This window comes from Pelodiscus sinensis, chromosome 14, assembly GCF_052426305.1.
Source record: "Pelodiscus sinensis isolate ZL-2025 chromosome 14, ASM5242630v1, whole genome shotgun sequence".
NCBI lineage: Eukaryota > Metazoa > Chordata > Testudines > Trionychidae > Pelodiscus > Pelodiscus sinensis.
Genome location: NC_143065.1, coordinates 15010556 through 15037317, shown reverse-complemented (window position 1 = coordinate 15037317; position 26762 = coordinate 15010556). Strand labels below are relative to the sequence as shown.

Below are 26762 nucleotides of genomic sequence, written 5' to 3'. Positions count from 1 at the left end.
TTGAAGGCTGCTATCAAATTTCCCCTCACTCTTCTCTTCTGCAGACTAAATAAGCCCAATCCCTCAGCCTCTCCTTGTAGGTCAAGTGCTACAGTTTCGGTTACCCTCCGCTGGACCCTTGCCAGTGTGTCCACATCCTTTCTATAGTGGGGGGCCCAGAACTGGATGCAATACTCCAGATGTGGCCTCACCAGTGCTGAATAAAGGGGAATAATAACACCTCTAGATCTGCTGGAAATGCCCCTCCTAATGCACCCAATAGATCATTACCCTTCTTAGCTACAAGGGCACACTGTTGACTCATATCCGTCTTCTCATCCACTGTAATCCCCAGATCCTTTTGTGCCAAACTGCTACTTAGACAGTTAGTCCCCAGCTGTTAACAATGCTTGGGATTCTTCCGTCCCAAGTGCAGGACTCTTCACTTGTTCTTGTTGAACCTCATCAGGTTTCTTTTGGCCCAATCCTCCAATTTGTCTAGGTCACACTGGACCCTATCCCTGCCCTCCAATGTATATACCTCTCCCCCTAGCTTAGTGTAATCTGCAAAACTTGCAATCTATCGCCTCATACATATCATTAATAAAGATGTTGAACAGAACTTGCCCTAGAACTGATCTTTGGGGCACTCCACTTGAAACTGTCTGCCAACCAGACATCAAGCCATTGATCACTACCCGGAGTTTAGAGAGGGAGTTGGGAAGGGCGTGAGGTTCTCTTGCCTTTCTTTTTAAATCCCTTCTCCAGGACAGCAGCGATGGATGGTGATAGGTCTGCTGTTGTTACCTGCACAGCATGTGCCATGTTTGTCTTTCTCCCAGAAGAAAGAACGGATTTCATCTGCACTAAGTGCAAGCTGGTCACCATTTTGGAAGAAAAAATTAGAGGACTGGAGGCCCAAGTGTCGACCCTATGCTCAATCAGAGAGGATGAAGACTTCCTCAATAGAAGGCAGCGTTTAATCCTTCAAGCACGGCAGGCGGAAGAGCCAAAGGGCAGTATGTGACCAGGAAGAGAACTGGCAGCATGTAACTTCTAGAAGGGGAAAAAGACCAGCATGGGAATCCCCCAGTGCTATACAGGTAAGTAATTGCTTTCAGGCTCTGCAGTGCTGAATGCTTTGGAAGGGATCTCACAAGGAAGAAACCGGAAAGGAACACCATATGCTGGAAGGCATGGGATGCGTAGTCCTAGGAATGGGTGTTCCACGGTCACCACCCTCAAAAGAAAATTACAGGTGGTGGTAGTCGGGGACTCTCTCCTATGAGGGACTGAGCCATCCATCTGCTGTCCGGGCCTGGAATCTCGAGAGGCGTGCTGCTTACTGGGAGCTCGCATTCAGGATGTGACTGAGAGGCTTACCAAACTGATCAAACCTTCGGATCGCTACCCCTTCCTGCTTCTCCACGTGGGAACTAACGATATGGCCAAGAATGACCTTGAGCGGGTTACTACAAATTATGTAGCGCTGGGAAGAAGGATCCAAGAATTCGGAGCGCAAGTGGTGTTCTCGTCCATCCTCCCTGTTGAAAGGAAAGGACTGGGCAGAGATTGTCGAATTGAGGACGTAAATACATTGTTGCGCAGATGGTGTCGCAGAGAGGGCTTTGGTTTCTTCGACCATGGGACTCTGTTCCGGGCACAAGGATTGTTAGGAAGAGATAGGATCCACCTAACCAATAGAGGAAGGAGCATCTTCGCGGGCAGGCTTGCAAAAATAGGGAGGAGGGCTTTAAACTAGGTTCGTCGGGGGACGGTGACCAAAACCCTGAGGGGAGTGGGAAAGTCGGATACTGGGAAGAAATGCAGAGAGGAATGAGCAAGAAATGAGGACCCCTGATTCGAATGGAGAAGATAGGGCGATCACCTGGTTACCTGAGGTGTTTGTACACTAATGCGAGAAGCCTGGGCAACAAACAGGAGGAACTGAAAGCCCTGGCCCAGTCCAAGAAATATGATTTAATTGGGATAACAGAGACTTGGTGGGATGACTTGCATGACTGGAATGCTGTCATGGAGGGGTATAGACTGTTCAGGAACAACAGGCAGGGGAGAAAAGGAGGAGGAGTTGCACTATATATAGGTAGATGAGGCTTTCTTCGGACAACTGAGAGAAGCTTCCAGATCGCAGGCCCTGGTTCTCGTGGGGGACTTTAATCACCCTGACATCTGTTGGGAGATCAATATGGCAGCACACAGGCAATCCAGGAAGTTTTTGGAGAATGTTGGGGATAACTTCTTGATACAAGTGCTGAAGGATCTGACCAGGGGCTGTGCGCAGCTTGACCTTCTGCTCACAAACAGGGAGGGACTAATAGGGAAAGTAGAGGTGGGTGAAAATCTGGGAAGCAGTGACCATGAGATGGTAGATTTCAGGATCCTGACCAAAGGAAGAAAAGAGAGTAGTAAAATACACACCTTGGACTTCAAAAAAGTAGATTTTGACTCCCTCAGAGAACTGATGGGCAGCATCCCCTGGGATGCTAACATGAAGGGGAAAGGAGTCCAGGACAGCTGGCAGTATTTTAAAGAAGCCTTATTGAAGGCACAGAAAGAAACCATCCTTATGCGTAGCAAGAGAGGCAAACATGGTAGGAGACCGGATTGGCTTACAGGGGAAATCCTTGGTGAACTTAAGCACAAAAAGGAAGCTTACAAAAAGTGGAAACTTGGACAAATGACCAGGGAGGGATTTAAATGTACAGGCAGTCCCCGACTTACGCGGATCCGACTTACGTCGGATCCGCACTTACGAACGGAGCTTTCTCGCCCCGGAAGTCGGGGCGAGAAAGCCCCGTTCGTAAGCTGCTCCGGTGCCCCTGGTCTGCTGGAGACCGTCTCCAGCAGACCAGGGGCACCGGGCGGGTTCCCGCGCTTCTGAGGCTTTGCCAGAGCAAAGCCTCGGAAGCGCGGGAACCGCTGCTGCTGCCACTTGGGTGCCGGTGCCTGTGGTCTGCTGGGGACCGTCCCCAGCAGACCACAGGCACCGGGACCCAAGCGGCAGCAGCGGGCGGGTTCCTGCGCTTCTGAGGCTTTGCCAGAGCAAAGCCTCAGAAGCGCGGGAACCCCCGCTGCTGCCGCTCCAGTCTGGGTGCCTGTGGTCTGCTGGGGACGGTCCCCAGCAGACCACAGGCACCCGGACTGAAGCCGCAGCCGCGGGGGGGTCCCGCGCCTCTGAGGCTTTGCCAGAGCAAAGCCTCAGAGGCGCGGGGAACCGCCGCTGCTGCCGCTTCAGTCAAAGCGGCAGCAGCGGCGGTTCCCCGCGCCTCTGAGGCTTTGCTCTGGCAAAGCCTCAGAGGCGCGGGACCCCCCCGCGGCTGCGGCTTCAGTCCGGGTGCCTGTGGTCTGCTGGGGACCGTCCCCAGCAGACCACAGGCACCCAGACTGGAGCGGCAGCAGCGGCGGTTCCCCACGCCTCTGAGGCTTTGCTCTGGCAAAGCCTCAGAGGCGCGGGACCCCCCCGCGGCTGCGGCTTCAGTCCGGGTGCCTGTGGTCTGCTGGGGACCGTCCCCAGCAGACCGCAGGCACCCAGACTGGAGCGGCAGCAGCGGCGGTTCCCCGCGCCTCTGAGGCTTTGCTCTGGCAAAGCCTCAGAGGCGCGGGACCCCCCCGCGGCTGCGGCTTCAGTCAGGGTGCCTGTGGTCTGCTGGGGACGGTCCCCAGCAGACCACAGGCACCCTGACTGAAGCCGCAGCCGCGGGGGTCCCGCGCCTCAGAGGCTTTGCCAGAGCAAAGCCTCAGAGGCGCGGCACCCCGCTGCCGCTGCGGCTCTGCTCCCCGTGTCCCTGGTCTGCTAGGGGGGGGGGGCGCAGCTAGTGTGCTCCCCTCCCCCCAGCAGACCAGGCTTTTGTTTTGGACTCTGGGGCAGAGCAGCTGGGGCGCTGCCGATTGGTCCTGCAGCGCCCGTGGGCACTACTGGACCAACCCGGCAGCACCCCAGCTGCTCTGCCCCAGGTCCTGATTCAGCCGCTGCTGGTCAGTTTCAGCAGCGGCTGAATCAGGACGTCTGGGGCAGAGCAGATGGGGTGCTGCTGGGTTGGTCCAGTAGCACCCCAGCTGCTCTGCCCCAGGCGTCCCCAAGTCAGCTTCTGCTGAAACTGACCAGCGCTGACTACAGGAAGCCCCAGGCAGAGTTGCTCTGCCCCGGGCTTCCTGGAATCAGCTGCTGATCAGTTTCAGCAGCAGCTGACTTGGGGATGCCTGGGGTTCTTAAGTTGATTCTGTATGTAAGTCAGAACTGGCGGTCAGTTTCAGCAGTGTCTGAATCTGGACGCCAGTTCCGACTTACATACAGATTCAACTTAAGAACAAACCTACAGTCCCTATCTTGTACGTAACTCGGGGACTGCCTGTATAGCTCAAGAATGCCGGGGGGTTATCAGGAAGGCGAGAGCGTGAATGGAATTGCGACTGGCTAAGGATGTGAAGGATAACAAGAAAGGTTTCTACAGGCATGTTAACAAGAAGAAGGTGACCAGAGAGGGTATGCGGCCCCTACTGGATGAAGGAGGTAACCTCGTGACAGATAATGTGGGGAAAGCTGAAGTACTCAATGCTTCCTCTGCCTCTGTATTCATGGACAAGGTCGGCTCCCAGACTAATGCGCCAAGTGACGCAAGATTGGATGAAGATGGACAGCCCTAGGTGGGTAAAGAACAGGTTAGGAACTATTTAGAAAAGCTGAATGTACACAAATCCACGGGTCCGGACTTAATGCATCCGAGGGTACTGAGGGAGTTGGCAAATGTCATTGAGAAGCCTTTGGCCATTATCTTTAAAAGTCGTGGCAGTCAGGAGAAATCCTGGATGATTGGAAAAAGGCAAATGTAGTGCCCATCTTCAAAAAAGGGAAGACGGATGATCCAGGGAACTATAGGCCGGTCAGTCTTACCTCGGTTTCTGGAAAAATCATGGAAGGGATCCTTAAGGAATCTATTTTGAGGCACTTGGAAGAGAGGAAAGTGCTTAGGAATAGTCAGCATGGATTCACAAAGGGAAAGTCGTGCCTGACCAATCTGATTAGCTTCTATGATGAGGTAACTGGCTCTGTGGACATGGGAAAATCAATGGATGTGATGTACCTTGACTTTAGCAAGTATAACACAGTGAGTATAACGGTCCCTCTATTGCTCCCTTTCTGTATGATGTGTAACAGTTGCAATCTCATTGTTCTGGCACAACCAAATCCTGACATAGTTTATACAATGATAAGAAGAAACTGCATACCAGGTTTGGTGGAGAAGTGGGTTGTGCTCACAAAAGCTTGTGATGCCATCTACATTTTTTGTTAGTTTCTAAGGTGCTGTAAGACTGTTGTTTTTCAAATTTACTCAGTTAAGATTCATCTACACTGCAACACTATTTCGGGATACCGCAGTATCCCAAAATAGCTATCCTGCGTCTTTACAGCAAGTCTGTTATCTCAGGCTCACTGTTCTAATGTCCCTGTAAACCTCATTCCACAAGGAATAAGGGACATTTTGGAATAGGTTATTTCAAAATTTAATTATGAAATTAGCTATTTTGAAATAAAATACGCAATTTCGTAGCTCAAATTGTGTATCTTATTTCGAACTATGGTGCAGTGTAGATGTAGCCTTACAGGCTAACACGGTTACCCCTATGAAATTATCTATTGCCATTTAGAAGCTTCAGAAGGGTAGCTGAGTTAGTCTGTAACAAGAAAAACTTAAAAAACAATTAATAGGAGCACCTTTTGTTAATAGACTAACAAAACATGTAGATGGTATCATGGGCTTTCATGGACAAAACCCACTTCAGATGACTGGAGTATTTGAAGTCCAGATACAAGAATAAATAAGGGAAGAGGGGGAGGAGGAAAATGAGGGGGGGAGGGGAAGAGAGAGAGAGACAGTAAAGAGATGTAAAAATGTAGCCGTGTTAGTCTGGGGTAGCTGAAGCAAAATGCAGGACAATGTAGCACTTTAAAGACTAACAAGATGGTTTATTAGATGATGAGCTTTCGTGGGCCAGACCCACTTCCTCAGATCAAATAGTGGAAGAAAATAGTCACAACCATATATACCAAAGGATACAATTTTAAAAAAATGAACACATATGAAAAGGACAAATCACATTTCAGAACAGGAGGGGGATGCGGGGGGGGGGGGAAGGAAGGAAGGTAAGTGTCTGTGAATTGATGATATTAAAGGTGGACCACCTCTAATATCATCAATTCACAGACACTTACCTTCCTTCCTTCCCTCCCCCCCCCCCCGCATCCCCCTCCTGTTCTGAAATGTGATATGTCCTTTTCATATGTGTTCATTTTTTTTAATTGTATCCTTTGGTATATATGGTTGTGACTATTTTCTTCCACTATTTGATCTGAGGAAGTGGGTCTGGCCCACGAAAGCTCATCATCTAATAAACCATCTTGTTAGTCTTTAAAGTGCTACATTGTCCTGCATTTTGCTTCAGTAAATAGATGGTTCAAGTATTTACAAGAGGCTGATAAGAACAGTTAGCGCCTCCATTGTTTGGTTGGTTGGTTAAGTCATTAGGATGTGGAAGGTAGTGTGGGAGCTAGCCAATGTCCCTGTTCATTCCATTTGCATAAGAATTAAACTTGTAATTGAAGTTAAGCTCCTGTCCTTCCCTGTACATTTGACTTGTGGAAGTGGCCTGAAACAACAGGGTGACTTGGAGATCCATTAATGAGTGTCCAGGAAGATTAAAGTGTTCTCCAACAGGGTTCTGGGTATTGCTTTTTCGCATATCTGATTTGTTAGTCTTTAAGGTACTACTAGACTATTCGTTGTTTTTTAAGTTTTTCCCTGTTACCATTTAGGACAGGGGTGGGGAACTTCAGGCCTGGGCTCAGAGCCCCCCCACAGGGCTGGAACACCCAAAATATACTAGGCTGGGCCCTCCTCAGCTCTGGTGGGTAAAGGGAATGTGGGGGCTAGGTCAATGATTGATTGATTGATTGATTTACTTCTCACTTGTATGCATCTTCCCGACTGATTTTTCTGTAGGTCAGCGATTCCCCAACCCAAAAAAGGTTCCCCACCCTGGTTTAGGAGATCTTAAACTCATGGACAGATGGACACAGATGCACAAATTCTAAAATAAGTAGTAGAAGATAAAGATATACATACACACACCATCTGTTTCGTTCTCTCTCTCTCTCTCTGTATAATAGCTCTCAGTTCTGGACTTTATTCTCTTTGCACATTATAAATATCAAGTTATAGTAACTTGTACCTGAGCTACCATTAATTTTTAGTTCTGCAGTTAATTCTTTTTTTGGCTGTCAAGATGAGCTATGATATAGAATTCCATTGTGCTGGATGCAATACTTCCTGATTTAGGAAACTGTCATATATAATGTTTAGAAATTCCAAGAATGTTTGACAACTGGCAACATGAGACGTGCATCATATGTCACTCAAATCCAAGTCTCCCATGATTATACAACTTTTTTCCCCAGGCATGTTCATGGGGGATTTCAATTTGAGTGATATACTGAAAGTCAGTGCTTCAATTTTGAGTGATATATTTCTTTCTAAACAGGTACATAAGGTTTCTTGTATTCCTGTTCTCTAGTGTGATTTGAGGTTTGTAGCAGACACCAATGACACTTATATTTTATCTATTAGGACATTGAGGCTATGTCTGCACTACACTGATATATCGGAAAAAGGTATGCAAATTGTGCTCCGCAATTTGAGTACCTTTTTCCAGTAGTTTTTTCAGAAGAGGCTTTTCTGAAATTTGGCCCATCTGCATGGAGCCAAATATCGGAAAAGTCTCCTCTTTTGGAAGAACCTTCTTCCTCACGAGGAGGAAGACAGGGATTCTGAAAGAGCACATCTGCTTTTCCACAAACAGAGTGGATGTGTGGGAGATTTTCCGGGATATCACCGGTATCCCAGAAAAACCCCGTAGTGTAGACATAGCTTGATACATAAGCATTCAAGATAATTTTCTTCTGAGTTACTCAGAAACAGATAATGCCATTTTTGACAGAATGCGACTCCCTCTGTAATTTTTAACAGCATTTTCTAAATGTTTTTGTTTCTTCCTGAGGATAATATATATTTAACATAGGCGTGCACACGGGGTGTGCCAGGTGTGCCCAGGCACACCCTAATGTTTCAAATGGCCACCCTGGTGCGCTGGGGAACGGTCGCTGCGCTGGGTTTGCCATGCATGCGTGGCCAAAACTGGTGGGTCTTAGGACCCCACGGAAATAGGCGTCAGGGAGCAACAACGTCAGCCCACCTTCCCGGCAAGCGAGGTGAGCTTAAACCGCGGGCAGGAAGATGGGGGGTGTGCCCTGGGCAGGGGATCAGGAGCAGCTCGGCTAGCCCGGGGGTGGGCTAGGGTGTGTGTGGGGGTTGCGTCAGGAGCAGCGTGGCTGGCCCGGGGTGGGGGGGGGGGTCAGGGTTGGGGGCACCGCAGCTGGCCTGGGTCGGGGGGGGCCGGGGTTGGAGGCAGCATGGCTGGCCGGGGGGGGGGGCCTAGGATCGGGGGCAGCGTGGCTGGCCCGGGGTAGTGGTGGTGGGGGGGGGGCAGTGCGGCTGGGCCAGGAAGGAGAGGGCCAGGGATGGGGGCAGCGTGACTGGCCCCCGCCCCCCCAGAGCTGCTTCCCATCCCCCTTTCTCCCAGCCCCTCTCTTCCTCCCGGCCAACTCCATGTTCCTCAACCCCCCACGCCAAGCTCTGCTTCCTGCACCTCCTTCCTCCTGGCCCCCCTTCCTTCCTCCCGGCCAGCCCTGCGGCCCCTGACCCCCTCCAGCTCTGCTTCCTGCCCCCCTTTCTCCCGGCCCCCCCTTCCTTCCTCCCGCATCCAGTCCTTCCGCCCTGTCCATGATCAAGTGTGTCTGGCTTTTTTGGGGGTGGTCTATCTGGTAACCCTATCCGCTGCAGCTCCACAACATGGTCAGAGACAGGGCTTCTCCTCCTCCCCAAGATGTCAGTCTCAACTAGAGACTCCCAATGCTGATTGCGCCCTAGCTCCCAGTTATTTACCCCGCTGCTGCCAGGCTTCAGTCTGGTGCCCAGCTGGAAAACCAGGAAATACCAGACATTGCATTTTCTGGATTTTTTTTTTTCACCAGACAGAGGGCCCAAAAACCAGACTGTCTGGTAGAAAACCAGACACCTGGCAACCTTATGAGTCGGACCCAGTACAGGCACCAAGTGATGGGGAGAATGCCGGAACTTTGGGAACCAGAGACTGTGGGATGTGGGTTTGTGGCCCAAAAGGGGGCTAAGAAACCTAAGAAAGACAGAGTAGGGGGAGCACCAGAAGGGTGACAGTCAGGGTGACCCTAGAACTCTGTTACAGACCAACTGGTGGCTGCTGGAGGAGGAGGGAAAATAGGGGGAAAGGGTCAGAGAGGAAGGGGCTTGTGATGAGGGGAGGGGGCAGGTAAGGAGAAGAAAGGAGAAGGCACCAAGGGACAAGGTGGAGGAGAGAGACAAATCCCAGGGGGCCAAGTGGAGACAATGAGGAAAAGGGCAGGAGGGGAAGTGTCAGTGAGAAAGGGGGAACAGGCTGATGCTGGGAGAGGAGAGGGGAAGGGCTTTGGGGGCTAGAGGGGACAAGTGAAGGTGCTGGGAGAAGGCTTGAAAGAAGGGGGTGGGCATGAGGAAGGGCAGGGATGGAGCAAGGCATGTGTGAGGGCACAGAGGCATGAGGGAAATGGGGGCAGAGGGTGGTGGGGGGGTGGGTATCAGGGAAAAAGAGGGTGTGACAGACCGGGCAGTGTCTGGGCACAGCTGAGGGTGTCCGCTCAGGGTGAATTGCTCAACTCCGGGGCTCCTTACAGCCCCCAGACTGGTGACCTCTCCAAACAGGCCACAAACCAGTCCCACAGAGCGCTTCAGCTGCCTGCCTGAAGCCTCACAAGCAAAACCCCTCCGACACCCTAGCAATAACCGTGCCCCAGATGGCCCCAGACCTCATACACAGGTGGGGGGGTCCTAGCACCCAATCCCACCTACCCCGAACAAGTTCTGTCCGGTTCCAAGAAACCAGCCACAGATCCCTGGTCAATTTACCCTCTGGACCTTACCCACAAATCACGCTGGGCCAATCCTTTAGCATCTAACAACTAAAGGTTTATTAACACAAGAAAGAAAAGCATGAGAGTAAGGTTGTTAAAGATTATTACGTTACATGCACCGAATCTCCCAGTCCTCGATGCAGGCTCTAGCAGAGATGTTACAGCTGCTGGTTTAAAAGTTCTTGTTGCACATCCTAACATCAGGATGGGTTCACAGGTCTTCCAGGCTCTTCAATCCCTGCAATGCTGCCTCTGGGATGAAGTGCTGAGCTGAGAACAAAATGGCATCGACCACATGGCCTCTTTATACCTCCTTCCTGGCCTCTTCTTGTATGCAGCAAGTCACCTGGTCAGAGGCCAATCTCTGTGTTCCCTGCTGGCTGCTCTCAGGTGACAAACCCCATTCTTTGGGTGTGTCCATAGCCCATTGAGAGCCATTGTTCCACAGGGCTTCGCTACTCAGCCTGTCCATAGCAATGCTTAACCACATTCAGAGAAATATTCAGCTTCCACACAGATTACAGATTCCTACCTACACACATAGACATTATATACTCACACAAATAGCGTACATAAGATCAACAAACGATAAGCTCCCATTCAATACCCCACATGGCTCCCTTTTATACCAATTTCTGGGGCCAACACCCCCACCTAGGGGTGCAGCAGCGATCTGGCTGCTTCCCTCCAATTCGGTAATGTGACAGAAAGCAAGGGGGTAGGGGCAGTGAGGGAAGGGGGAAGCACCAGGAGAGTGCAGGAGTAAGGGAAGGTGCAGGTGCCATGGGATTCTGGGGGTGAAACAGAAGGGCAGACACCTGCAGGGGAGGGACCAGCACCAGAGGAGAGAGGCAGAGCAGGTGTGTAGAGGGAGGTGTTAGAAGAGGGGATGAGGAGGGGTACCTCACATGATCAGAGTGGGGCTACGGGGCACAGGGGGAGAGAAGGGCTGGTGGAGGGGGGCAGGTCTTAGGAAGGCTGAGGGTAGTGAGAAGGGCAGAAGTCAGGACAGCAGAGGTGGGTGAGGGGTTGGGGGGGGCAGCAGGCACCAGGGGAGCTGATGGAGCAAGGGAAGGAGACAGGACAGCAGAGGGAAAAGGTAGAGGTTTATAAGATACTTATTAATAACTTGGGTGCCACAGAGGCACATCCTAACAAGCCACAAACTCAGTAGTGGTGCACAGCACAACGTTTATTGTGCTCATGGGAGGAAACTCTTAGCGGGGACACTTCCCCCGGCCTCTGCACCCCCGGAGTTAATGTCACACACATTGGGTTAATGCAATTGCAGGATAGTTGCATGGGGGGGATTTGGTGAGGGCCAAACTAATCCCTGTTGGTAAGAGGATAGTGAGAAAAATTCTGGGGGTACGAGGGGGGCACATGACACCTTTTATTTCTAGTCATGTGTCCATATTGCTCCAGAGGCATAGCTAAGGGGGGTCAGGAGGTGTGGCTAATGGGGGTCAAAGAGTACATTTAAAAAAATCTTTGGGTGCACACCCTAATGAAATGTGCTGCGCACGCCTATGATATTTAAATTCATTGAGAACTTACACACTTGTTTTCACCTTCACCTTTGGACGTTAAATCAGTAAAAGAGGAGTAAAAATGTATTCCCTACCCTCCAGTATTCCTTATCTTCTAATTATGCACTCTTGAGGAGCAGACCAGAGTTGGGAATCTGTCTTTCATAAGGAAGCAGTTATAGACATAAATTGCAATGTGCACAGCAAGAAGGCTGTCTTGGTGAGAAGCAGAGCTGCCAAATCTCACAGGCTACGTGTAGACTACATCCCTCTGTCGACAGAAGGATGTAAATGACGCACTTTGAAAGTGCAAATAAAGCGGGGATTTAAATATCCTGTGCTTCATCTATGTAATTGCGTCATGGCGCTCTTTCGAACAAGTGCCATTTTGAAAGTAAAACCGTGATCTAGACGCAGTTCTTTCGAAAATGGCAGGCTTTTTTGAAAGATCCTGTACTCCTCAAAAATTGAGGTTTACAGGATCTTTTGAAAAAGCCTTCCATTTTCAAAAGAACCATGTCTAGACTATGGTTTTACTTTCGAAATGCTTGTTTGAAAGAGCGCCATGATGCAATTATGCAGATGAAGCACAGGATATTTAAATCCCCGCTTTATTTGCACTCTCGAAGTGCATCATTTACATCCTTCTGTCAACAGAAGGATGTAGTTTAGAAGTAGCCACACTGTCTACATACTCCCTCTTACTCTGTTGCAACAGTGGCTAATTTGCAAACAGCAGTGGGATATGCTACAACACTCTTGCTTTGTACCATGTCCACCTGACCTAACTTAATTTAACTTTTGAGCAAATAAAGCTTACTTAAGAAACTCTTTAAAAGATCATAGTCAACTTTCTTTGCCTGTGTAAATATCAAGAAACCCATACTTCAGCAGCTACTACTTAAATATTAAATTATCAAATTTTTTTTATTCTCCTCTTCCCATTCTCATGCACATTTTAAAAATAACCCTGACAGAACTAAGATGCTCTAAATCACCTTAAAGGTTATAGTTGGTTTGTACTCTTGGAAGATGACTGATAAATATGAAAAGGCTGTCTCATTCATTGTGTGGCCTATTTGTAATAAATTCACTTCATGAGGCAAAGATCCTGATGATCCATCTCATTCACTGTGTATTCTTCAAATACCTGCAGTACATGAGGTAGTACTCCAGTGAACCCACATGAATTACATCAAACAACCCTGCAGAAAGCTACATATGACATATAATTACTATATCATATTAATACAGATAAGATATTGTGAAAACTTAAAAAACAATGAATAGTCTAGCAGCACCTTAAAGACTAGCAAAAAATGTAGATGAAGATACGAGCTTTTGTTGGCACAACTGATGACTTCAAATGAATGGAGTTAATAAATGTCCAGGTCCAAAATAAATAGGGGATGGGGGGAGAAGGAAAAAAGGGGAAAGAAATAGTCAATTAGAGTGTTCATGCCACTGATAGAGAAGGTGTAAATTGTTCTTATGCTACACCAAACAATGGGAACTTAAGTAGAGTAAGGGTGCTAGAGGCCAAGAGTTGAGGAAACATTGTTCAAGGTCAGCCATGAAGATGTTAGCATATTGAGGGGCCATGTGGCTGCTACATGCCTCAGAATCTCTCATTCATGGTACTTTCAACTGACCTAGCAACATTGTCATCCTATCCAACTACACTCTTAGCCTGGCAGAGGAATCTGTCCTATCATGAGGACTCTCCTTCTGCCCCACCACTTGCACTAATATGATTTAGTTCTGTGGAGATCTGGAAGTCTATTTTCACCACCTCCACCTCAAGGAATATTTCTAGCACACCGATATACAACACACTGACCTTGCAGCTTCCCCCGCCAGTCCCTCAAGAGGAAGGCCCCGTACTGACGGTTGTAATGAGAGTCTTGACTTCTACATTGATTGCTTCTGCAAATGTGCACAGGCTGACATTGTCATCAAATAACAACACATAACCTTAGCCATGCAGAACGCAATGCTATACACAGCCTCAAAAACAATTTTAACATAATAATTAAAGAATATGACAAAGGGGGTGCTGTAGTCATCATGAACAGAACAGATTATGAACAGGAGGTGACCAGACAACTCACCAACACCAGATTCTACAGGCTTCTCTCCTCTGATCCCACTAAAGAATACCAAAAAACCCGAAAACAACTGCTCATGAAGCTCCCTGATACTGCTTAGGACCAAATTTACACAAACACCCCACAGTTCCTGACCAGGATTTTTCTATCTGCTATCCAAGATACACAGACCTGGAATTCCCGGATGATCCATCACCTCAAGCATCGGCACACTTACTTCAGGATTAGTATTTTTCAGCTCACCTAATACAAATAGAATAATAGAACACTAGAACTGGAAGGGACCTTGAGAGGTCATTGAGTCCAGTCCCCTGACCTTATGGCAGGACCAAGCACTGTCTAGATCATCCTGACAGATGTTTGTCTAACCTTCACTTAAATATCCCCATGATGGAGATTCCACAATCTCCCTAGGCAGTTTATTCTAATGCTTTACCATCCTGACTGTTAGGAAGTTTTTCCTAATGTCCAATATAAACCTCTCTTGCCCTCTAATGCTTCTTGTCCTATCATCAGAAATTAAGGAGAATAATTTTCCTCTCTCCTCCTTGTAACATCCTTTTAGGTACTTGAAAGCTGTTTTCATGTCCCCTCTCCATTTCTTTTTTCCAAACTAAACAAGCCCAATTTTTTCAGTCTTCCCCCATTGCGCATATTTTTTAGACCTTTAATAATTTTTGTTGCTCTTCTGTGGACCTTCTCCAATTTCTCCACATCTTTCTCGAAATGTGGTGCTCATAATACTCCAGTTGAGGCATAATCAGTGCAGAGTAGAGTGGAAGACTTACTTCTTGTGTCTTGGTTACTTCTGTTAATGCACCCCAGAATGATGTTTGCTTTTTTTGCAACAGTGTCACACTGTTGATTGATATTTAGTTTGTGGTCCGCTACAACCCCTATATCCCTTTCTACAGTACTCCTTCCTGGACAGTCACTTCCCATTTTATATTTTGTAAAAATGATTGTTCCTTTCTAAGTAGAGTACTTTGCATTTGCCCTTATTAAACTTCATCCTATTTACCTCAGACCATTTCTCCAGTTTATCGAGATAATTTTGAATTATGACCCTGTCCTCCAAAGCACTTGCAGCCCCTCCCAGCTTGGTATCCTCCACAAAATTTATAAATGCACTTTCTGTGCTATTATCTAAATTGTTGATGAAGATACTAAACAGAATTGGTCCCAAAACTGAACCATGCAGAACCCCTTATTTGTGCCTCCTTATTTGTACACCTTTGAATACCAAATGAAAGGAGACAAAACTTCAAAGGAGCCTTTCCTCTATTTATATGCTTAATTATTTATTATAGACCATATTTCACAAGTCCTGTATATAAAGAAAAATGTATGCAATTTCAGTTTATGTAGGCAAATGCAATGGAATCCTAAGATGGATGGCCCAAGAAGAATATTCTTTGGCTATGTCTACACTAGGGGCTTCTGCTGACATAGCTGTGTCTATCAGGGTTGGAAGAGCTGTGATCCCTGACTGACGGAATGGTCCAGAAAGAGCTCTCAGTGTAGCTGCAATTATACCAGCAGAGCTATACTTTTGCTGGTGTAACCTGTTCCCCATTCAGGGGAGGATTACTAGCTCTCTGCATTCATAATAGGAATGCTTTGCCACCCAGAAACTCTTTGTTTTTGGTTTTTACCTTTTTTTTTTAAAACTGAAATTACTGTGTTTTACAAAAGCTTATTTGGTTTATCCTGATTTTTCACCAGAGTTTTGGAATGCTCAGGTACAGGAAAATAATGAATGTTAAATCCAGTACTTTACAGTACATGGCTGTGTTTTATGTTGATAATAAGTACTCTTATGTGGAGTGCTAGATAAATATGATGTTACTCCTTTTTTTTGGTTTTGCCTTTAATTTCAATTATCATTTAAAAGATGAAGTTTGAGTTTTCATGTTTATCATGACTACATTGGCATGTATTCTGACCTCTGCATATTCCTTTTAGAACTCTGAGTAAAATCAATTCAATTGAGTGACAAGAACTTGTCAGTAGGGAAAGGAGGAACGATACTTTTCTGCACACCTTGATTGAAGCTCATGTACTTGCATATATTTATCCCATGGTATTTAAACATGTGGCCAGTTTTCCACAGGAATTTGAAAACAAGCTACATGTATAAAAAGACGGATGTTTAAAGCCAGCAGCTCTATGTGGAATCATTTATATATTTTGTTTGCCTTATAAAGCTGATAAGCATTTTTGAAGATGCTGTGGCCGCACAGTTCCTAAACACCACTGAATTGCTGCCACTCTTCCTATACTGTATTGATGGAACTTGGGCTTTTTCCTTAAATTTGTTGCTAGAATCTTTTGTACTTTCCTAAGGCATGGTCACATCTATATATTCTTGTATTGTTGTTTTGCTTTGTTAAATGTAAACTCTCAATGTTCCGTATTATTCAGTATGTCAAATGTTTCTAAGTTAGTAATGTGGGACTGACTTGGGGATTTTGACTGCATAGTTGCTTCACTTCTTGGCTACGTCTACACTGGCCGCCTATTACGAAATAGGCATGCTAATGTAGAACTTTGGAAAAGGCAAATGCACGGGGGATTTAAATATCCCCCGCGGCATTTGCATTTTCATGGCCGCCGCTTTTTTCCGGCTTGGAGATAAGCCGGAGAAAAGCGTCCAGACTGGTGCGATCCTCCGGAATAAAGCCCTATTCCGGAGGATCTCTTATTCCTACTTGCAAGTATTTATTTATTTGCAAGTAGCAATAAGAGATCCTCCGGAATAGGGCTTTATTCCGGAGGATCGCGCCAGTCTGGACGCTTTTCTCCGGCTTATCTCCAAGCCGGAAAAAAGCGGCGGCCATGAAAATGCAAATGCCGCGGGGGATATTTAAATCCCCGCGCATTTGCCTTTTCCAGAGTTCTACATTAGCATGCCTATTTCGTAATAGGGGCCAGTGTAGACGTAGTCCTTGAGTGCTAGATCTCTGAAATTAATTTACTCTACCATTTTGTGGTACGTTTGTAGAGTTGCATAGATTTTGCAGGTTTACAGATTTTTGTAAAGCATTAGTAATACAAATGAAGCTGTTTAACTATTGTCTGTTTTTTAATTTTAGGGTGCAGTGTCTGGATCAGTCCAGGCTTCAGATAGACTTATGAAAGAGCTCAGGGATATATACAGATCACAAAGTTACAAAACAGGTAAGGTGCCCTACCTTTCTTTCTTTAGAAATGCAATTCAGAAGCTCTTTATCTCTTAGTAAATATGTTATGCTACTAGCTCTTTGGTTTGTACTTTAAAAAATGCTCAATATGAAATAATCTTAGCTTCAGATTTTGAAGTTTAATAGAATGTTCTTTAAGCATTTCACCCAAGACCAGATTAACTCTTCTGGGGGCCTAGATGTGACATTATCCGATTAAAATGTGGCCATACAAAATCATGGCTGTAACCACTATTATATAGCTGCAACAGAAGTTGCAAGTAGGGCACATGGCCAGAAAAGGTTAAACAATCTCAGACCAATTGACCCAGACTCAACATGTAGAGGCATGTGAGGAAAAAAATATATATGGTAACTAAGGCCATTCATTGCTAGTTAGGCTCGAACTTTTGAAATGCAAACCTGTATTAGCAACAAGAGGTCATACTAGTTAGATGTCTTATATCTATGCTAACTATATAAACTGATATTTCATGTGTATCACAGGAACTATTAATTCAGAGATGTACTACTAACATTTACATAAATATTAGGTGAGATAATGTCATTGTCAGGATGCCTTCTTAAAGTTCATGATAAACTGCGTAATGGATAAACTACCATTGTTTAATTATCATGTGGTTACATCAAAAGACCATTGCCAAAGGGCTGCTGGAGAAGTGTAAAGGACCTTGGTCCTGATCCTTTTTGTTTCACATCTGCTTGGATGCTCATGGGGAAAGCAGCAAGCCACAAGAAATGAGATCCCAGGATATCTTGGGGCCCCTTTAATAGATATTGACATAGGGTCCCAGACATGCTTGAGAATTCATACAGAGGAAAGCTTAGCAACAAGGATTGAGGTCCTGGTCATTGGTTGGAGTCACCCTAGGCTATGAAGATGGACTTTCTGCAACCACAGGATCACCACTTCTATTATGTAACTGAACCTCAGGAATTGAACTCATGTCTGTATGTATTTATATTTTAACCAATACACTCTTTTTTTCTTTTAAAATAAATTTTAGTCTAGTTAATAAGAATTGGCTATAAGCATGTGTTTGGGATAAGGTCGGAAGTACTCATTGACCTGAAAGGCAATGTGTCCGGTCCTTTGGGAGTAATAGAACTTTATTTAATTGACTGGGGTAGCTGGGTGATACCCTAAGGCTGGGTACTTTAAGAGAACTGCATTGTGTGGACTTCTCCTTGACCAATAAGGTAATACAGAAGCTGTTATGTGCTGGTTTGGATGACTGTAAATATTGAAATAATCACCAGCTCTGAGGACTGGCCATTCTATTTCTTGCAGTGCACCCTAATTGAGTGACCTCAGCTGGCTTCCCTGGAACCCTTTTATCACAGTGGTAACCCAACATGCGACTGCCCGAGTTTTGACTCCCCACACTTACAACCATTTTTATACGTGCAGAAGGGGCTGGAAACCCTTGATTTACATCTTTGGCTTGCATTTACGATTGCGCATGGCGCCTATCGTAAATGAGGGCTCGAGTTATGATGTCCCCAACTTGCGACGCTTCCCCAGGAACAGATTGCGTTGCAAGTTGAGGGCCTCCTGTAATCTGGCTAGAATGCACATTACCATTGGTTAATTAGATTTTTGGATCAGAACCCTATGCTTGTCAAAATTTAATTTTGATATTGGAGTGTTTAAGGATAAAAATCAGTTAGAATGGGTAAGCAAGAGTCATATGAAGATCCTGATAGAAAGAACCGTGAAGAATTGTGCTCACAGAAGAGGTTGTCATGAGAAAAAGGCCCCAGAGCAAGGACTGAAATATCTGTTAATGACCAGTGAACCTTAAGGCAGGGGTACTGCCAACACAGATGCTGCAGAAGCAGTTAGAATTCAAAAGGCAGGAAACAAATTGCAACATGCATATGAACAAAAATGTACAGACATTCATTTACTAGGAAAGATAGCTAATCTGGAGAAAGAGGCCCACACAAGGCATGTGGAACGTACAGCTGCTGAGCAAACAGAATGCAAAGGAATCTGCCGAACTTTAGCTATGAGCATCCAAAGAACAGAGAAAGTCATCATCACCTGGAACTCCACTTCTTCACAAAAAGGAAAATTAGGAAATGATTAGTCCCATTTACAAAGATACTGATGATATAGAGGAATTTTTGTCTATCTTTTGAAAGCCTCTGAATTGTGCCACCGTATCTGGGAAGACCAGCAAATGCCCATCCTGCTGACCAGATTGAATGGAAAAGCCAAAGAAATATTTAATGAAATGGAGGAAGAAGGAGCCTTGGATTATGTGCTATGAAAAGATTCTTTAAGGCAATTCAAAATCATTCCTGAATCTTACAGTTTAATTTAAAATGTCCAGTGACTACTTTTGTGGAATGTGTTCATAAGCTGATGGGTTTTGTTAAAAAGTGGGTTGTGGGGGCAAAAACAAATGGGAATTTTGAAAAACTGCTGGATTGAATAATTTTGGCGTAATTTTTTGACATTGTTCCTGATCATGTTAGAGCAGCTGTATGTGATAAGGGAGCCTGAGTCAGTCTTTCTGGCTGCAGAGTTTTCAGATGCATATACCCAAAACAGGGCTCAAGAAGGGTATAAATCCCCTGGTAAAAGTAACAACTATTCCCCCCAGTCTAAAAGAAGACAAGGATTCAGAACAGGGGTTGGCAACCTGGTGGCATGAGAGATGATTTTCATTGGCTGTCAGGTGGGAGCTCAGTCCTGCATGAGCCTCACAGCTGGCTAGCACAGTCAGGGAGTTGAACTGATTGGCAGGGGTCAGGGCATTGTTAAGCAGCTGCTAAAGTAGCAATACAAGGAGGTGTTAATGACTTAGATTTACAAACACTTTAAGAGACAGGTGCCTAATGGGAATTGCATTTATTTTAATTGACTTTTAATGGGAATTAGACTTCTGGGGTTTCTTGGAGTGCAAAGCAGGTTAGGCATGTATCTGTCTCTTTAGGCATCCAAATACTGCTGTATATCTGGTTCTAGATCCAAAAAACAAAGCTAAAGGCCCTGATGGGAGTTGTCAACCAAAAGCATAACTCATGATTTTTCCCTGTGTTACCAGAACTGCCTGAAACATGATGACCTATTTTCATGGGGGAAAACAAAGTATTAACTTATGAATTCATTTTCATTTCAAAGTGTGCCAAGTGGACCCATTTTTTCATTTTCCCCTTTTTCAAAATGTCCTGCATCTTTTCTATTCCCTGCCCCGCCTCTCAAAGAAGTTAGTGAACTTTTTCCTTTACAAAAAGCTCCTCCAAAAACTGCCACTAACTAGTTATAAAAGACTTTACATTTGAGTTAGTGAAAAGGTATGACATTTTTTTACACAAGAGGAACCATTTTGATAATGTTGACAGGTTGGGATGAGACAATTTTGTTTTAGAAAAGAGTCCTTTCCTGCTCCCTAAAAGAAATGTTTTTTAAAAAAAATTCAACCAGCTTAGTGTTGCATTCAGACACTCGGGTGCATCTTCAGCTCACCTTAGTGCTACCAGGAGGTGTGTGTGCTCCACACCTTACAGTAGAGAGTTTTTAACTTCAGTGTAGACCTACCCGCAGCACACTACCTCATAGGGTTGCCAGATGGTTTAACAAAAAATACTGAACCCTTCTCCCCAAAACAAAACAAAAAAGACACCGGGAAAAAATTCAGTTGAGGAAAAATAGGGGGAAAAAAACAAAGTTGTTGAGGACCCCTCCTCCTCTTCCCCCCCCCCCCCCCCCCGCAACAAACCTGCATGGCCCCTTTAAGAAATGCTTTGCTTTTGAGGCTTTTTGGCCCTAACAGGCTGCCTGCAGTCACCCGCCATTTTGCCTCCATGTGCCGGGCCGGACAGCTCCCCTGCGGAACCTGGTAAGCACCCAGGATTTTCGCCTCCACCGGGAAAAAAATCAGAAAATACCCGACGTTTTAGGTGTGCGGTATTTTCTGAATTTTTTTTTTTTCACATAGGAGGTGAAAATATCAGACTGTCCAGTTCAGTACCGGACACCTGGCGACCCTACACCCAAGCACTTTGCTAATGAGCTGCTGGTGCAACACTGAGCCGAGCCCTGCTCTCAGACTGGAGATGAGCTCAGCATGTAGCTTGGCTCTTGCCAGTGCTCCCTGCCCATAGAAGGGATCCTGGGTCACAAAGTGCCTGAGTCCAGCCCAGCTCCACTCCCCACGGCCCGATTACACTGCTCAGAGCGGGCAGGGGTCAGGCCGTGTGGCTACTACCAAGAGCCACCGCGCTGGGAATGACTGGGGAGGCAGCAGAGCTTGCTCTGCAAAGCAGCCCCCAGGGCAATGCAATGGCAGGGCTGGGGGAGGGTGGCGGGGAAGGGGCAGCAGCCATGGAGGACTCTGAACTCAGGCAGCAGGTAGGGTAGGAAGGTGACTCCCCCATAGCCTGGTCCTTGGGTGGCCCTGTGGGAAGAGGCAGAAATTCCATCCCAGTCAGTTTGGCTGAGAGCCCATGGAAGGCACCTAACGCAACCACAAAGCACCTGTGGGCTTCTCTCGTGGACTATGGCTGCACAACGTGCTTGAACAACGCCCAGGATCACGGAAAGGCTCCTCCTCCTCCCCAAGGCATCACTCCTACATCAGACCAAGGAGACGCAATCAGCTGAGGACTCCCAGTACCGATCACGGCCTCGCCTCCCCAGCCACTTCCCCTGCCAGGCTTCCATCAGGCGCTCAGCTGGAAAAGCACATTTTTTTTACTGGACAGAGGGTGCAAAAAACGGACTGTCTGGTTCAATAACGGACACCTGGCAACCCTACTAGCTCAGCTAAAGGTGGTGTGCGTATGTCTCCTTGAGGTGTAACTTATACCTCTAGCTGTAGTGTAGATGTACCATTGGGGGCTTACCTGAGCTTACTCAAGAAGTCTGTGATGGAGCCAAGAATTAAGCCAGTGTATCCCAGAGTAAGAAAGAAAAAGATTCCTTTAACAGAATTTTTTGGAGTGTTGCAGATATTTAAAACTCTAAACTTAATGATTTTTTTTAAAATCCTGCATTACTAAAATAGTAAAATCTGCATCTTTATTTATTTATTAATCAAGCTGCTATAAGTAGGACTATTATTGACTTTAAAAAGTATCGATGGCACATAGACCTATAAATAGAAGTGAATAAGCTGAATCTTGGCATGCCGCTTCTGAAAGGTTGCTCACCCCTCACCCATGGTTTAGAAAATAAGAATGGCCCTACTGGGTCAAACCAAAGGTCCATCTGGACCAGTACTGTGTCTTCTTACATTAGATCATTCCAGGTGCCCTAGAAGGAGTGAACAGAACAGATAATCATCAAGTGATCTATGACCTGTCACCCATTCCCAGCTTCTGACAAGCAGAGGTTACAGACATCATTCCTGCCCATCCTGGCTAATAACCATTGATGGACCTATCCTCCATGAATTTATTTAGCTCTTTTTTGAACCCTGTTAAAGTCCTAGCCTTCACAACATCCTCTGACAAGAAGTTCCTCAGGTTGACTGTGCGTTTAAAGGTGGGATCAGTCCAACCACCCATAGAAGAGCTCATAAACAGAAAACTTCGACTCTTAGAAATGACAAGTGGTATGTCATTTGTGTGTTATACCTGGACATATCAAACCAGATTATCCAAATGTAAAAAATATTCACCAAACCCAATAAATGCTAATCCTGTTATTCTAAGCACACAGGCAAGCCACACAGAGCCCAACACTGGTGCCCTGTGTGCAAATGCTGATTTTGTTATTTATGAAGAGCTTGACCTTAACATTAATATTAGAGCTAAATATGGGAGTAATCAGGGCTCGACAAATACAGTCACCCGCTCGCCTGTGGCGAGTAGATTTTACCAGCTGGCAAGTGCAGGGGCGGGCTGGCCGAAGCCCACACAACAGGCAGCACAGCCCCATCTGATCTGCCAGCTGGCGGAGGAACAGAGCACCGCTGAGGAGGGAGAAGTGCGGTGATTCTCAGTGCCGGGCTGCCTGCGTGCAGCTCCAGCGTGAGGAGGCAGGGCATGAGCCAGAGGGCGGGACGTGGCCCCACCGATTTTAAAGGGTCACAGCAGCTCGGCTCTGGCCTCATGTCTACAGGAGCTGGCTGCAGCGTGCAGCACAGCCAGGCCCCGCCCTGCCAGCTCCAGTCCTGCCACGGGTGCAGCCCCCTCGCCGGCGAGAGACTGCTCCCTGTCAACCGCCCGGCTCGCTCCGCCCACCCCGCACCACTTTGTTTCTGCACCACCCGTTCCCCACGCCGCCCCTGCTCCCCTACACCCCGGACTCCCTGCTCTCCCTCTTCCCTGCAACTCTCTGGGTCTGCGCCGCCCTTGCACCCCGCACCCTGCTCCCCCCGATCCCTGCCCCCCAGCTCTGTGCTGCCCGTTGCCTACGTTGCCTTTAGACCCTGATCCCTCTGCCCTTCCTGTTCCCCGTGTCCCATTCCGTGTGCCTCCACTGCACCCTGCTCCCCCGATCCCTGCGTACCTCTGGCTCTGTGCCCTCCGTTCCCCGCACCACCCTTGTACCCCCCCGCTATTCCCTCCACCCCTCTGGCTCTGTGCTATCCCTGCACCCTGATCCCGCTGTGGGTCGGGAGTGAGGAGTGCTTGTCCATAGGGAGGGGCTGGACAGGGCAGGGAAGAGGCTGCTGTGACCCAGCAGCGAGTGAAAAGAGGAGTTAACTTGAAGCGCCTTTGCCTTTATGGAAAAAAATGAAAAAATTGTCAATGCTATTTGCTATTTATAGGGCTAAAATGTCGGGACAAAACCAAATGAACAAAAAAACCCATTGCAAAATGCAAACGTGTAAAAAACAACAAAGAAGGGGGGGCAAAAAATGTTTTGCTTGGGGCAGCAAAAAACCTAGAGCTGGCCCTGTGGGAGGGGAAGGGGCTGGGCTGGGCTGAGGGGAGAGGAGGGGAAAAATATGGGGAGGGGGCTTGTGCTGAGGAGAGGGGGTCAGGTGAAGAAGAAGAAAGGGGAAGGTACCAAGGGACAGGGGTGCAGGAGAGACAAATGCCAGGGAGCCAAGTGCAGACAATGAGGAAAAGGGCAGGAGGGGATGTGTCAGTGGGAGGGGGGAACAGGGTGATGCTGGGAGAGGAGAGGGTAAGGGCACTGGAGTTTAGAGGGGGGAGGAGGAGGTGCTGGGAGAAGGCTTGAAAGAAGGGGTGGGCATGAGGAAGGTGGGGATGGAGCAAGGCATGTGTGAGGGCACGGGGCATGAAGAGAACAGGGGCAGAGGGTGGTGAGGGAGTGGGTATCAGGGAAAAAGGGGGCAGGGGCAGTGAGGGAAAGGGGACGCACCAGGAGGGTGCAGGTGCCAAGGGATTCTGGGGGTGAAGCAGAAGGGCAGACACCTGCAGGGGAGGGACCAGCACCAGAGGAGAGAGGCAGGGCAGGTGTGTAGAGGGAGGTGTTAGAAGAGGGGATGAGGAGGAGTGGCTCACATGATCAGAGTGGGGCTACTAGAGGAGTGGGCACAGGGGGAGAGAAGGGCTGGTGGAGGGGGGCAGGTCTCAGGAAGGCTGAGGGCAGCAAGAAGGGCAGGAGTCAGGACAGCAGAGGAGAGTGAGGAATTGGGGGGCAGCAGGCACCAGGGGAGCTGATGGAGCAAATGGAGGAGACATGGCAGCAGAGGGAAAAGGTAGAGGTTTATAAGATAGTTATTAATAACTTGGGTGATATTTATTAATAACTTATTAATAATTACTGTTCTTATTCTTATTAGGAATTTATGCCATTAAAAAAACCACTTTTTGAGGGGGGGGGAGGGGGGGAGTCCCTTTTTTGTCTGGCAAGTAGGGTTTTCCATAATTTGTCAAGTCCTGGGAATAATAATACAGAATTTATTAGTGGTGCTGAAGTTAATGGAGTGAAGTGTCTGGCATGGAAAGATTATGTAGCAGGTATCACTCTGTTTAAAGCAAACTTGTGAAAGAAGAAGGGGTATGTCTACACTGCCACTCTAGTTCGAACTAGGGAGGCTTATATAGGCATTCGAAGTTGCAAATGAAGCCCGGGATTTAAATATCCCGGGCTTCATTTGCATCTTGCCGAGCGCCTCCATTTTTGAATCCCCCTTAGTGCGGACTCTGTGCCGACGGCTACATGTGGCACGGAGTAGGTAGTTCGAATTAGGCTCTCTAATTCAAACTACCGTTACTCCTCATGGAACCAAGGGGGATTTAAAAATGGCGGTGCCCGGCAAGATGCAAATGAAGCCCGGGTTATTTAAATCCCGGGCTTCATTTGCAACTTCAAATGCCTACATTAGCCACCCTAGTTCGAAGTAGGGTGGCAGTGTAGACATACCAAGATTATTTGCCAGGTGAAAGTCTAACTGTTGTAGCCTTGTCGGAGTATTTTGTCGAGTGCTTATGGCTAAAATCTATCTTAAATGGAAGAGATTTGATGGTACCATTATTGTAGAAGTGAAAAACATAATTCCTAAGGATCTAATGATAGGGAATTATATTAAAGCTTTGTTCAGCCAAGTTAGTGTCATGAACAAAGCATGGGAAAGAAATGATCCTGAACCTTTGTCAGTTAGAGTCAATGACTTGCTTATGGAGGGTTTCTTAGATATTTGTCTTAGGAAGACAGCTATTTGTGCAGAAAAGTCATGTATCTGCGAATCACGTTTCTGAATGTCTCAGAAATGAATCTGGAATTGGATCAAGCACAGGCAGAACTTATTTGTCAGAGAAAAGGTGTTTTTGGAGCATATTGAAGTTGATGGTCAGGTTGGAGCCCTAATTGAGGAAGAACGTTTTTGAGAGTGATAGATTGTTGGGTTTTAAAGCTTATGAAAGTGACCTAGGTAAAAATGATGTATTTGCTCAGTCTGATCAGACACTGATTGTGAAGAATAGGAGTTTATCTGATGGAGGTGGGGATTTGACTGTGAAGGAAGCTGTCTCAGTTTCCAGGTTTGTGTGTCTGAAAACAACCATGGATGCTAAACAACATCTGAAGAAGTGGGTTGTGCCCATGAATGCTCATGATACTTGTTAGTCTCTAAGGTGCCACAGGAATACTGATTGTTTCCAATTGTTTGTGTTGAACAGCAATAGTATGCCTGAAGAGGAAGTTTCTTTCTAGTTCTTTGTCTATGGGACAGATAAAAGGTAGTATGTCTCAGCCTATGATGGTTGAAGATAGGGCAGTTGTCTCAGAGCTGGTTCTGGATACATCTGAAGCCCAAGAGGGGAGCAATCCTATATTTGTGTCCACTAGGGAGAATGGCAATATTACTATGTTGCATCCAGTTAGTGTCATGACAGAATTCCAGAGATCAAACAACTCTGTTATTTTGACTGTTGCTAGTGTGTTACTGGGAAAAGGAGGTAACAACTTTGTCTAATCAAGTTGATAACCTGGCCAGGGCATAAGGAGAAGCATAAAGATGATTTAATTGTGGCTCTGCAGCAGTGTTCCCTCCAAGCTGCAGAGCAGTATAGCTTCACAGGTGATTAATTAGCACATATCCCTGAGCCTGACTGGGTGGGGCTGATTAATCACCTGTGAAGCTGTGCTGCTCTGCCACTGCTCAGCAGAGCAATGCTTCTGTAGATCCTTCCAGATGAAGGTGAATTGTTGCTTAAAGAAGCTCCTAAAGAAAGGAATCCTTATGGTGGTTTTTGCAAGCAGTTTGATGTAACTGAAGGGAAAATCAGAACTGAAGCAAATCAGGATGATTGTCTGTAAAATGTAAGAAGTTTATTTGTTGAGAGACTTGTTTCAGTTCCTAACAGCCAGAATTTTTCTGTTAAAAATGAATCCACTGATTTTGGTGTGGAGAGATCCAGTGTGAACAGTTTTGAGGAGGTTTCAAATGGTCTGAAATGTGTTACAGATGTTGTGGAAACTTCCAAGAAACTTAAACAACCCTGTGATGACCTA

At 46.7% G+C, this 26762-nt stretch overlaps 1 protein-coding gene across 6 annotated transcripts in view; it reads left to right on the top strand.

Annotated features, from left to right (window-relative positions):
* Window positions 1–26762, top strand: part of UBE2Q2 (ubiquitin conjugating enzyme E2 Q2) — a 120594-nt gene that overhangs the window by 58727 nt on the left and 35105 nt on the right. For all 6 annotated transcript variants that reach the window (XR_016350648.1, XM_075897353.2, XM_075897355.2 and 3 more), the window contains one exon: window positions 16769–16853. Coding sequence is in view for 5 of the 6 variants with exons in the window: in XM_075897353.2 (XP_075753468.1) it covers window positions 16769–16853 (85 nt within the window). In the remaining variant the exon portion in view is untranslated. The remainder of the gene's footprint in view (window positions 1–16768; window positions 16854–26762) is intronic.